The sequence below is a fragment of the Cryptotermes secundus genome, unplaced genomic scaffold (genome assembly GCF_002891405.2).
Source record: "Cryptotermes secundus unplaced genomic scaffold, Csec_1.0 scaffold2244, whole genome shotgun sequence".
Lineage (NCBI taxonomy): Eukaryota > Metazoa > Arthropoda > Insecta > Blattodea > Kalotermitidae > Cryptotermes > Cryptotermes secundus.
This window is the reverse complement of record NW_019735495.1, coordinates 56,407-68,783: the sequence shown is the minus strand read 5'-3', so window position 1 is coordinate 68,783 and position 12,377 is coordinate 56,407. Positions and strand designations below refer to the sequence as shown.

General features: G+C 40.0%; 1 protein-coding gene across 3 annotated transcripts in view; it reads left to right on the top strand.

Annotated features, from left to right (window-relative positions):
- LOC111869489 (nucleoprotein TPR) overlaps positions 1 to 11,458 on the top strand; it is a 69,511-nt gene extending 58,053 nt beyond the window's left edge. For 2 of the 3 annotated variants that reach the window (XM_023861060.2, XM_023861058.2), the window contains 5 exons: positions 1,929 to 2,045; positions 3,273 to 3,470; positions 6,327 to 6,419; positions 8,517 to 8,738; positions 9,960 to 11,458. In XM_023861060.2, coding sequence (XP_023716828.1) covers positions 1,929 to 2,045; positions 3,273 to 3,470; positions 6,327 to 6,419; positions 8,517 to 8,738; positions 9,960 to 10,093 — 764 coding nt within the window. In that variant the 3' untranslated portion in view covers positions 10,094 to 11,458. The remainder of the gene's footprint in view (positions 1 to 1,928; positions 2,046 to 3,272; positions 3,471 to 6,326; positions 6,420 to 8,516; positions 8,739 to 9,959) is intronic. The other variant, XM_023861059.2, reaches the window with a different exon arrangement.
- The last annotated feature ends 919 nt before the right edge of the window (positions 11,459 to 12,377 follow it).

The window sequence follows — 12,377 nt, the reverse complement described above, 5'->3', positions numbered from 1 at the left end:
ATGATAAATATATATTTTAGTTATTTTAATATGAAGACGACAAGGCATGCAATGAACTAGTTTAGCGTAAATCGAATAAGCACCTGAAGATGGCACTTTTGTGCCGAAACATGTAGTGCGAGTGAGAGGAGGAGATAGATGAGTGTATGCACTGGAAGACGGTTGACATAAATCATGGACTAATATTATGATTTTAGGACACGTTATGTTGCAACACACTATACCTTGCTCTGGTGCCACGCAGATGCATAACTGGTGCGTAATAGACCTCTGGAATGTTTGCTTAGTAGTTAGTAACATGACCTCCTGTTTTCCTATCCCACTCCAAAAGAAAATGACTTTGTTTGTCTTCAAGCTGTATGTACCAGGCAGTAAGTTAGAAGTGCAATATGGATCAAGGACGAAAGCGGTTGAATACCAAGCGATCTCTCGGAGAACAAGAAATATCTGACTTGTTCTCTGATGAGCTATCAGACGTGCTTTATGAGACGTGTAGTGATAGTGACTCAGACAGTGGCAGTGACAGGGGACAACAAAGAGTTGTGACCACAGACAGTCAAAGTGACAGTAGTTCCGACGAAAATGCAGGTAGTAACATTGTGAGGACAGTCACATGGGGAAAAGTAGACAAAACGCCTACTTTGGGACAGTTTACTTGAAATCCGGGGGTGAAACAAGTTCCATCGGACCCCATGGGCTACAGACCAGATGGTGGCGGCAGAACCAGAGTCAGACACAGACTTAGTGCAACCAGGACCATCAACTCCCACCCCACCCAGGCCTCATGTGGACCCCCCTGGGCAACTCTCGGGTGATATGTGGAAACATACCCTCGTGAAAATTGTGAAGAGTGAACATTCCAAGGGAAAGCATCCTTCTAGGCAATGCGTTGTTTGCACAGTTTGCCTACATTTGCAAGTTCTGTGTAATGCCACTTCACAAAGGGGAATGTTTCCAGAAATATCACACTCTCAAGCACTTCTAGGAGCATTGGTAAGTGTTCTCCAAAAATTTTAGTTCATAAAATTAATGAGGAGATTTTATATTAATTTTTAAAGTGAACAGTGCACAAGTTAGGGTAGTAGGTTTAAAAATGCCGGTCCCCAGGGTGATTTAAATATTTAAATTGCAGGTCTGCAAAATGTTAATATACATTATCATACAGTGGCTCTCCATTTAATATTGCTCAATTTAAGGTTTAGCATCATTTTAACTTCTATTTCAGTGATCACGTGTCAATAATCTCACTGTTAAATTAGCTCTGTTTAAGATTTTCCTCAGTTTGGTCTTTAAAGCTACGGCCCCAAAGAGAAACCTTAAATGAGAGTTTCACTGTATTTTCATTCTGTGTATGGCTGAATGGGGAAGAAAAGGAATACATATCGGATATTTGTGGGAAAGCCAGAAGGAAAGAGACGACTAGGAAGACGAAGATGTAGGTGGTGGACAATATTAAAATGTATCTTAGAGAGATAGGATGGGGTGGTATGGACTGGATTGATCTGGCTCAGGATAGGGACCCGTGGAGGGCTCTTGTGAACACAGAAATGAATCTTTGGATTCCATAAAATGCTGGGAAGTTCTTGAGTAGTTGCTCAACTGGTGGCTTCTCAGGAAGGGCTCAGCTTCATGAAGTTAGTTACTTAGTATGGCCAAGTCTTCCAAATGGCCTCCTCCATTCAAGTTTTCTCATTAAAATTTTGTATACAGTTCTCAACATTCCCATGCATGCTGCATGTCCTGTCTGTATCACCTTCCATGATTTGGTCCTAACAGTATTTGGTGAGGAGTACAACTTGTTTCCTTCACTACATTTTAGTCGTAAATTTTGTGTACGTTACCTAAATATTCACTATTTTTGGCTGTGCTTTTGTGTATCTTGTACTGATGTTTTATTGTGGAATGTGTGAAACTTGTCATGTTTCTAGGAATTGCGCAGATGGCTTCAGAAGGCATGGACGACACTCGCATGGACTTGACACAGCTTGAAGAGTCTGGAACAGGACGAAGTGTTCCTTCCACTCCTCTCCAGGTGTCACCACAAGGTACATTCTGCAAAGCCTCATAGCATTTTGATCTGATTGTCCTCCCCACCCCCTTCACCTCCAAGATTACAGCACAACTTATGATTGTAATAGTATTCAGTTAAATATGATTTTAATATAAGAAAGCCATGCATGTAGAAAATGCTATGGACCAGAAATTGTTAGCTTTGAACTGAATTGTGGTAATAAATCCAATCATCTGAACTGTCATTTTCATCGCACATGCCATCCTACACGTGACAGTATTGAAGCACTAACAGGCAGTATGGCATGAAGATATATGGGGGGAGTGGATGTATATATCCACATTGTCTTGACCACAGCACTAGTTGGAAGTTGGTAAGAAATTAAGACTAGGCATTCAAGATGCTGTCATTCTGACATAGTGGTGAATTTGATAATTGTTTGTATACATCTTATGCTCCAAATTATCACCTTGACAATCTTGAAAAGTTTGGTTACAGGACTTTGAATCACTCTGTATATCTTATGTTAACAGTTCCACATAAAATATTGTAACAAGTTTTGCTACTGAAGATGCTGTTCAGATTGTTAATTTGTTTGTTTATCAACCTACAAATCATAACTAGAATCAGTTATAACACTGTTGCGGGTTTACACAAGTTACAAACCCTACACACTATTCTATTCACTCTATCCTCAGTAGTCTTCACATATTTATAACGCGGGAGCTATACAAGTCTCTCCAAATATCTTCTCAGTTATCACAAACTATCACTGATTATCACACATAAACTCTTCTGATCACGCGTTCAGGTCTTCTTCCTGCGGCTGCTGCTATATTCCAACTGTCTTCGGCAGCTGCTACTCTTTGACTCCTTAGGCAGTGCAGTTCTCTTATAAACCCTCGGCCAGACAACGGAAAATGCCTCGCTTCCCTGTTGCCATGTCGCCTGTTTACAGGTGTTGCTGGGCAGTGCTGTCTAGAGTTGTTTCCTGCTGTGCAGTAACCGCGGCATCCCCCGCCACGTCATCGCGGGGGAAGGGGGCGGAGTGTTGACTGGCCTGTTACCGTAGTAACGATAGCGCCCAATGTTGTTACGTCACCACTGGCGGTTGAGGGGATGTCCTCCCTAGCGCAATATGTCACAAAATTTTAAGTAGCCAGTCCATCATAGTGTAGCTCCATTGTGTTTAAGCATTGGAAAAGGGCGAATTTCTTTCGGGCTCCCACATTCCACACTCAAGCAAACCCTCGTGTTGCAGGTGAGTTGAGTACATTGGAGATGTCTAGTGAGGTTGGTCAGAGTGTGGGTGGAAGTGACAGCAGCGAGCAGACACCGCCAGAGCATCAGGTAGAAGGCGGCCCAAACAGCATACCATCCATCACAGTGACTCATGTTACAGAGGAAGCAGCTGCCACCACAGAAACAGAGGAGGAGATGCCCCCACCACAGCTGGCAGGTACTGTGACTGCTGTGATTGATGATGCAAAATTTACAAATGTTCAGAGCTTTGGTGGAAGTGGAAAAAATCAAGATACAGCTTGAAAGTATTTCTCGGACTTGTATATCACATAGCATACATTTTAGATTTTAAAGGGCTGGAAATTCCCCACAGTTTTTAATATTATCATAATTATGATAACTTCAAAATTTGATAAGTGTGAGATATTTTCACACTATTATATGAAATTCTTAAAGCACAATAGATCACTGTAGGTCACGGTGCAAGGGCCAAGAAGGCCCACCCCTTGTACATTATATGAAATTCACTTTCAGTGAAGACTCCTTTGTGTCAACATGTTACAGGTACGTAATCATAGAAAAATTACCACCTTGTCCTCAAGAAGGACCTTTATACATTTTCTATGCTTTGTTGGATTTGTGATTCTCATAGCAGTAGCTATGGAACAGAGATTTTCAACCTTCTTCAACTCACAGCACACTGAACAAGACGCTAAAATTGTCAGGGCACTGTCATTTTTTTAAGGAGAGATTTGATAGTTTTCTTACTAAACTGTTATTGGTTTCATTCTTACCGGCCATTTAAGAAAAATGTACAGTACTTCTAAAATTTACCTCAATGATATTTTTATTCCTCAAATTTTTCTCCCTTCTTTTTGACCTTTCCTCAAACTCCTACAGCACACCAGTTGAAAATTGCTTGTCTTGAATCATCTGTGACGTAGTCTTGCTCACTTGTACTGGACCATACAGGATTACATCCAAGAGTCCTATGTTCTTGGATGCAATCCTGTGTGGTCCAGTATAAGTGAGCAAGACTATGTCACAGTACATTCCAGACCAACCATTTTCAACTGGTGTGCTGTAGGAGTTTGAGGAAAGGTACTAGCTTGGTATGAATGCTCCACCATCTTTTCACAGGATACAATAAAGTAATTACAGATGTCCATATCCATGGACAGTGGTATTTTCTTTTACATTCTCTCCCAGTATCAGCAAATGTATAATATTTTTTATTGTACGTAATTGTATTAATTTCATAAAACATATCTTGAAAGTCTAACTTCAGATCAGTAACCATTTCTTTTTTTTATTGCTAGTGGGGTGGGACTAAGTCCCTTGTACTGCGGCCACTTCTGGCCTATTGTACCAGCCCCAGATGATAGGTGAGGCTGATTGTGGAGCAATTGGTGGAATGAAGATTGGCAGGGGAAAGCAAAGTACTCGGAGAAAACCTGCCCCAGCGCCACGTTGTCCACCACAAATCCCACTTGACCAGTTCCGGGATCGAACCCGGACTGCCGCATTGATGTAACAGATCTATTTCTGTATACTTCACATTTGAATATAGTTTGCTGTAACTAGAGGGCTGCCTGCATCAGAGGGGTAAGAAATGGGGTAGTGGGCTGTGGGGAAAGCGTGTTCCTTGCTGTATTCCTGTACTGCTCAGTTAAAACTGTATGGTTTGTAATGTAAAAAAACATGTTATATACAGTTTGTCTGTTCTGGTAATGTAATGGTGTTGTGACATGATGCCCAAAAGCTGGAATAGTGAAGTCAGAATAGATGTTCATTGCTAGGCAATGACTCAGAAAACACATTCCGGCAGCAGTGAATACACAAACAACAATCGAATAACTTCCATTGTTATGCAAGAGTGCTGTAAACATGCCTTCTCAACAAAAGAAAGGTTGTGGTTTCTGCATGGTCTGTGCAAAGTGGTTATGAAGAAGAGTACATTTGAGAAGGGTGGAACCAAATTTCGAGATGCAGACTACTAGGATATGAGTTTGGGAGCAGAGGAATTGAATTGAGTTGGCAGTTGCAGAATAATGGCAAAAAAGGAATTAGGCAGTGTGAAGAAGACATACTATGTGATTTGAAGTGACAGTGAGACTTATAAATCCATTGCACCATGATACGACTAGTGATAATTGATAACCCTAGTGCATGTGTAGCGGTGAACCCTAAAGTGTAGATCAGCAGTAGTACTGTATTACATGTAGTTATCAGTCGAATGTCTGAGGTGTCAATAAATCCAAACATCCAATCCAAAACCCATCTTATAAGTCATGCAAAAACCCCCTACACATGACAGTACGTTTCCCCCTCTTTCCTTGTATTCAGACTACCCTCCACATTAATCTGTAATCAGAATTAATTAAAAGGAGAAATAAAACAAACACATTTTTCAAAAAGCACTTAGGTACTTGACGTTTACACCAATGGAGAAGTGACAGACAGAGGTTTCGATCCCTTACTACGTGAGCTATGTGTGGGCATGCTGATGCAGTGGTTATTATGTATGTTATGTCATATATTATATTTTATTATGTGCTGTTTGTGCTTCTTCATTCAGTTTGTTTCAGGAATGAAGAGACTTTTTCCTTTCTAACCCTCCAGACTTTATTTCTAAACTAGAAAATAATAATGTATCTGATTATACTTAAAAAAAAATTCAGAAGCAAGAAATATTTGAAATGGTGCAAGTATGTTGCTAGAATCTGGGGAGTTGAGGGCTGGTAATGAGTGGTCTGTAGCAAGCCATAGCAGGGCAGAGAACAGTTTGGACTAGTTCATTTGCTAGGTTTCAGGGTGTTCCATTTTTCAGGAATAATTAAATAAAACTATCTCCAAATTTGACGTGTATGTTTTTGGAACTACAGGAATGTGCACCTTTCTTAATTATTGCTGATGAATCCAGTTTGAGTCACATACAAGGCAAGGTGTTTCATGGCCAACTTGGAGGCTGTCAGCTTCTCAGGAAGGTCTCTGCTTCATGTGTTCAGTTGAATTTGTTTGTCAGTATTCATTAATATTATTTAAATTGTTTCCATTTTACTGCAACATCCAGAAACAGATGAATCAGGTGAACCCAGAGAATTGTCTGAAGATCATGCTGCTGGGCAGGAAGATGTTCTGGACTTAGCAGACGATGGTGGAGATGGTGAGTTCCTAATTTAGAACGCAATAAATGTTTAATTCGTGCAGATTAATTATTTCTGAATTACATCTTTCTCAGTTGATAACTTTCAATTTGTAGTGGATAATAACTTTCCTAAGTACACCAGACTGAGGCAGACATATTGAAATTTCATTGTAAATCCTACAGATATATGCATAGTTCTTGGAGGTGACCCACAAAGAATGCCACTTGCAACGCGTCTTCTATTATGTGATGTCACCACTTACATGACATGTTCCTCTGCTATGTGTGTATATGAGCCATTTCCTAGCAACGTTTCCACATGCTACAATATGTAACGCCCGCATTAACACACTAAAACTCTGCATTCTGCCCACAGAGTGTATTTTGTGTGTTCCGTTTGGTTCTCACAATAAACAGCGACTGTTTCCCTAAACAGCATTAACTGGTTGGGCTTTGTAGCGGAGATGTAATGTGTTTCCCGTGAGGTACAGACTGAGTTTTCTGCCCACAGAGTGTCTGTGTGTGTTCCGTATGGTTCTCACAATAAACAGAAACTGTTTCCCTAAACAGCATTAACCTGTTGGGCTTTCTAGCAAGGACATAATGTGTTTCCTGTGAGGTACGGACTGAGTTCTCTGTCCACAGAGTGTACCTGTGTTTTCCCTATGGTTCTCACAATAAACTATTTCCCTAAACAGCATTAACTGGTTGGGCTTTCTAGCGGGGACATAATGTGTTTCCTGTGAGGCATGGACTGAGTTTTCTGCCCACAGAGTGTATCTGTGTGTTCCCTATGGTTCTCACAATAAACTATTTCCCTAAACAGCATTAACTGGTTGCGCTTTCTAGCGGGGACATAATGTGTTTCCTGTGAGGTATGAAATGAATTTTAATATAAAATTGTGAAGAAATTCAGTCTTTAAAGGGTTAGTAAGCAAACATGAAGCCTGAAATGTTTCAGCCATATATTTCCGTCTTCAGTAGCATGCAATTTTAAAAGGAAATTTTAGTTTAGTTTTACATGCATTATTTAAAAGTTAGATCACATTTACATGTATAAGCAAAATGCTGTTGGCATTAAAATTAGCATAATATAAGCCATAAAGTACTGAAGTACTTTATGGCCACGTCTAGCAGCATGCCTACATGCAGTCTGTATGTGTTGCTGTTCTTGGATGTAGTGTAAGCAATGCATCAGCAATAATGGCCAAAATTAAAATCCTGCTTAATTTTCATAAGGTAAAATGTGAAGTTTCTCTGTGCTTAACCAATTAAGGACTACACCTTGAAGACATATGTGGGAGTGGATGTATAGATCCACATTTTCTTGACCTCGGCGCAAGCTGGAGGTGAGTGGTCAGCTTCACGCCCTGGTTGCTTTACCCCCAGGAAACGAGCGTTAAATCATCACTCAGAGACTGGCTGTTCTGAGTGAAAGTTTTTGTGGTTTATTTTTTCAGTCCCTTGGGTAAATGCTGGGATAGCATCTGAAAGTAGGCCATGACTGCTTCCTTCTGCATCCTTTCCAGTTTATTATTCTCTGATCCTTTCGTTTAGTGGTATACAGTCTGAGATGTCAAAAGAACAAGTGAAAGTAAATGGGGCATGGTGGGAAGACAGAGAAGAATGAAAATTTCTTTACAAAACTTGTTAACATGAAATAACCTGTAAAAGATAAATGTAAAGCTGTCCCTGTGCTTAATTAATTAAGCACGACACCATGAAGAGGTATGGTGGAGTGGAGGTATAGCTCCATCATTCTTGACCTTTGGCATTAGGTAGAGATGGGTGGTCACCTTCACGCCCTGGCTGTTTTACCTCTGGGGAGAGAGCCCCCAGTACCCATTGAACAGGAGGCTGGGTGGGCCACAGAATCAGTCTGGACACCCTGGAGAAGATAAAAATTTCTTGCCCCTGCTTAGAATCAAACCCTGGCCATCCAGCTTATAGCCTGTCACTACCAACTAGAGATATACAAACTCCTACTAACTTCATTTTATAACAGAGTCAGTTACACAGCTGTTAGTTGCTTAACCTGTAGGCCTTTGTGTGGGTATTTGCAGATGTTTCAAAAAAGGAAATTTGTAATTGTACTGTTGCATGTTTGTGGTACAGGGGTGAGTTCTGAGGGAGAGAAGTCCCAGGCTGTGGAAGACATAGAAGAGGGGCGTGAGGCAGAGGCAACAGTGGAGCCCGCAATGAGCAGTACCTCTCCACGGCGAGTGCACGGAGGCACAGCCCGACGGTCTGGACGTGGTGCGTTCAGAAATCGAAGTCGAATAGTCATGAGACCCACACCCATTATTTGGAATGAGCCAGGTTCCACTTCCAGCAGAGGTAAGTACAGTGATCTGGTGGGACTACTTTCTTGTGTCTTATGTATTGCCTGCAAATTAAATTTTAAAATTAGCAATAAAGAATGTTGAGGCATGATAAGTAGCTCATAAATATTGCAGTATGTGTTCCTTGCTAACTTAAGAGACATTCTGAATATGAACCACATAGAGAAATTGTTTTGTAGACCGTTTTAGCTGTCACAGTGACGGATATCAAGATCATGTGACATCTTATAGTTTGGTAGGTAGTAGTGTCCTAACTCTACCAGACTATGTGTCATCACATCTCACAAGACAGTTGATAGAGTATTAAAAATAAATAATGGTGCATTTAATGGTTTGTAAATGTGAGAGATGTTCAGTTTCATCTTGCATTTATAGCAGTGTCAAACCTTATGAGTCAATCAGAATATAAGTGTGATCGTATTCTGCTGATAAAATATAATTGTTTAAGATTTCATTGTTTCCTGCATATGTGTGTGTATGTGTGTGTGTGTGAGAATGAATTTTTCAGTGAAAGATGAGAATTTGGAAAAATTCTAGGTCAAGACTAGCATAGAGAAATTTATTTACTAGTCCACATTTGTTCACACTAATCACAGTTTATAAAATGAGCAAACTTAGTGCATTGCATTAAAATATGGCACTTACCTTTCCGGTATCATATCCTTTTTTCAGTAAGTGTTTAAAAAACCATTGAAAACATTCAGTTCTGTGGTCATATTCTTTCTCGCCATAGACAAAAAGGAGGGGGGAAATGTTTTGTTGACAAAATGGTTGTGGTAGTGTTTGCCAGTTGTGATTCTGAAGAGTCAGATAGTTTGTATGCTACTCTAGAAAGAAGTAGTAGTTGTACTCCATCTACTATGGGAACAAGGGTACGTCATCATTAGCTAAGGACTTCGACCAGTGCATTACAATTAGAAAGTTGCGGATGCACTTCCAACATACTTCTGGTACCCATAAGCTGGTGAGAAATTCGTACATACATACACTGGACTTGTTCCATAAGGCTGCTTATGCAAAATTTTATGTACCATTGTTTATACACTGAACAGATTTACGTGAAAATTCTTGAAGTTTGACGTTGAAATATCAGAGCTCAGATCAGAATCTTTTCTCTGTACAATCTTGAACATTCAAGAGCTGTATACATGCTTATTATTTCCATAGTTGAACATGTTTCTGCATATATGTTGATACCTGTTTCTCTCCCCGTTAGGATGCGGCATGATGATGATGAGAGGAGGCCCAGGTGATCCCCAAAGAGGTAACTTCCAGCGAGGTCCCCAAAGGGGCCGTCGGATGAGAGGGAAACCAAAGGGGAACTTCCCACCATACCAGATGAGGTTTTAATACCATACGGGCCCATGTACATCATTTTCTTTAACATTATCCTATTTAAAGGCACAGTTGCAAGAATATTAAAGAAACGCCTGCTAGCTTTATCATGTCTGCATAAAGCAACTCAATGCCTGTTGGATGGGCTTTCATGACAGTGTATGCTGCAGAGTTGTACCAAAATGTGTCGACAAGAGGCAATTCAATGCCAGGTTGTGGTATGGAAGTCATGATATATGGAGGGGAAACAGAGCACCCTGGCAGTATTAGTAGAGTCATATTCTTGCATTTTCATGTGATTATGTTTGCAAAGCCATAGTTTGCGACCTTTAGTCAAGTGGTGAACCTACCTACAAAGCTGAGAAATGCTGTGGCGTGTAATCTGCAGAATCCAAGCTAAACATTTTGTATAGAGTTCCTCAAGATGTAGTGGCCTGGCAGGGCACTGCTAGGCACACCAGAGCATTCACCATTGATAAATCTCATTTGTAAGCATTGTTCTATTACATAACACTCATATACGTGCATTTAAATAAAGTGATGATTATTTTATGGCCATGTATCACAGCTCAGAGTCTGGATTATTTTATATTATGGAAAGACCATTAGTGTTATATTCCATATTTTCTGTATTGTAAGACGCACTGGAATATTAAGAGACACTTGGATTTTAATGAAAAATTTGAGAGAAAACACTATTGTATCTTCAGACCATAAAATGCACATTGATTTGAAGCATAGTTATCTAGGGGAAAATAAATGTATACTTATACTCTGGAAAATATGGCATATTCCATTCTGTACAATCCGAGGTTCTCACAGTGGTGGTTACGAAGAGTTCTGTCTTCTGGGTTATAACCCTAAATAGTCCATTGAAAGTTGACCAGTATTTTGGAGGAACATGTTGTCTCCTCTGCTGGACTGAAGAAAAAACCCAGCAACAAAGCAGGAAGAAGCAGAGCTTACAGCATAGGTTGCCTTTTAGTGGACTAAATGGTGTTATATATCGGAAGATAGAATTCTATATTTTCTATTCCATCCAGCAAGAAGGTACATATTTTAAGAGTACCATCTTCTGGGATGTGGTTGCATGTGGTCTAGCAGATAGGAACCAGTGTTTCAGAGAATCTACTGCTTCCATCTGCAAGGTAGAAGAACATGCACTTGTCTCTCCTAATTACTGTGAAGTTATTTCGCGTTGTAGCATGTATATCGCCTAGTTTTGGTTTTAATATCTGATTGCCTGAGTTTCCTTGGATCCCTTGAATGTTTTGAGATGTCTCATATGTTCTGTGAGATCTCCACTGTAGTCAGTTTGGTTCACATCATGTATTGTAAACATCTCACTTTATAATGGTAACATAAAAGATTTGTGACTGACGGTATGTTTTATACACATTATACTTCCTCTTCTTCCTCCCCTGCTTTGTACTGTGTACCTTTCAGTGTGTATTCTTTTAGTTTTCCCTTCTCAAATATATGTTCTCCCCTGTAGATCAGTGGTTCCTAGTCTTATTTGGCCATAAACTTACCCCCCGGTGCATTCTTCAGAATAGTGGTTTGCACAACCCACTAAGGAAGATAATAACAATAAAATAAGATACCTCATTTACTAATTACTTCACTTAGATTCTAAATGGTTCTGACAGTGGTGTATAACACTCAGAACTAATGGGTTTTTGGACTCTGTCCATCATCCAGTATTCTAAAAAACACTAGAGAGTACAGCATTTAGAAACTGGATCAGTTTCCATCTGTTAGAAAGAGCTAACCTTCAGTGGTCCGGACCCAGAAGAGCAGGTCTCTCTCCTCCTCCCCTGAGGACAGAAACATTCAGTTTCAAAATGTTGTGTTCTCTAATGTGTTATAGCATATCAAACGATTGACAAAGTCCAAGCAGTCAGTAATTCTGTGTAACTAGTTCACTGTTAGTAAATTCTTAATGTGATGGATAGGCTTGATGAAGTGATACCAGTTTCCCAACACCCAGTCTGAAGTCACTTCAAGCATAAATAAGCAAACAACACACTTAAGAGGGGCTCACTTCCAGCACCCCCCAGGGGGTGGTACAGCCCAGTCTGGGAACCACTGCTGTAGACAGAGACAGTAGGTGCATCTGAAATGGTGGTCTCTTGACCAGACTACACTGTGTCACATTCCAGAAGGACATAATTTTATCAAGTCTCATTCATATACTTTAATTTGCGTCAGTTCAGTATTCTATAACTGTGAATTTAATGTTACAGATCTTTTAGTATTTTAAATTATCTTTGATTTATTTCTATTATACTGTACGTTA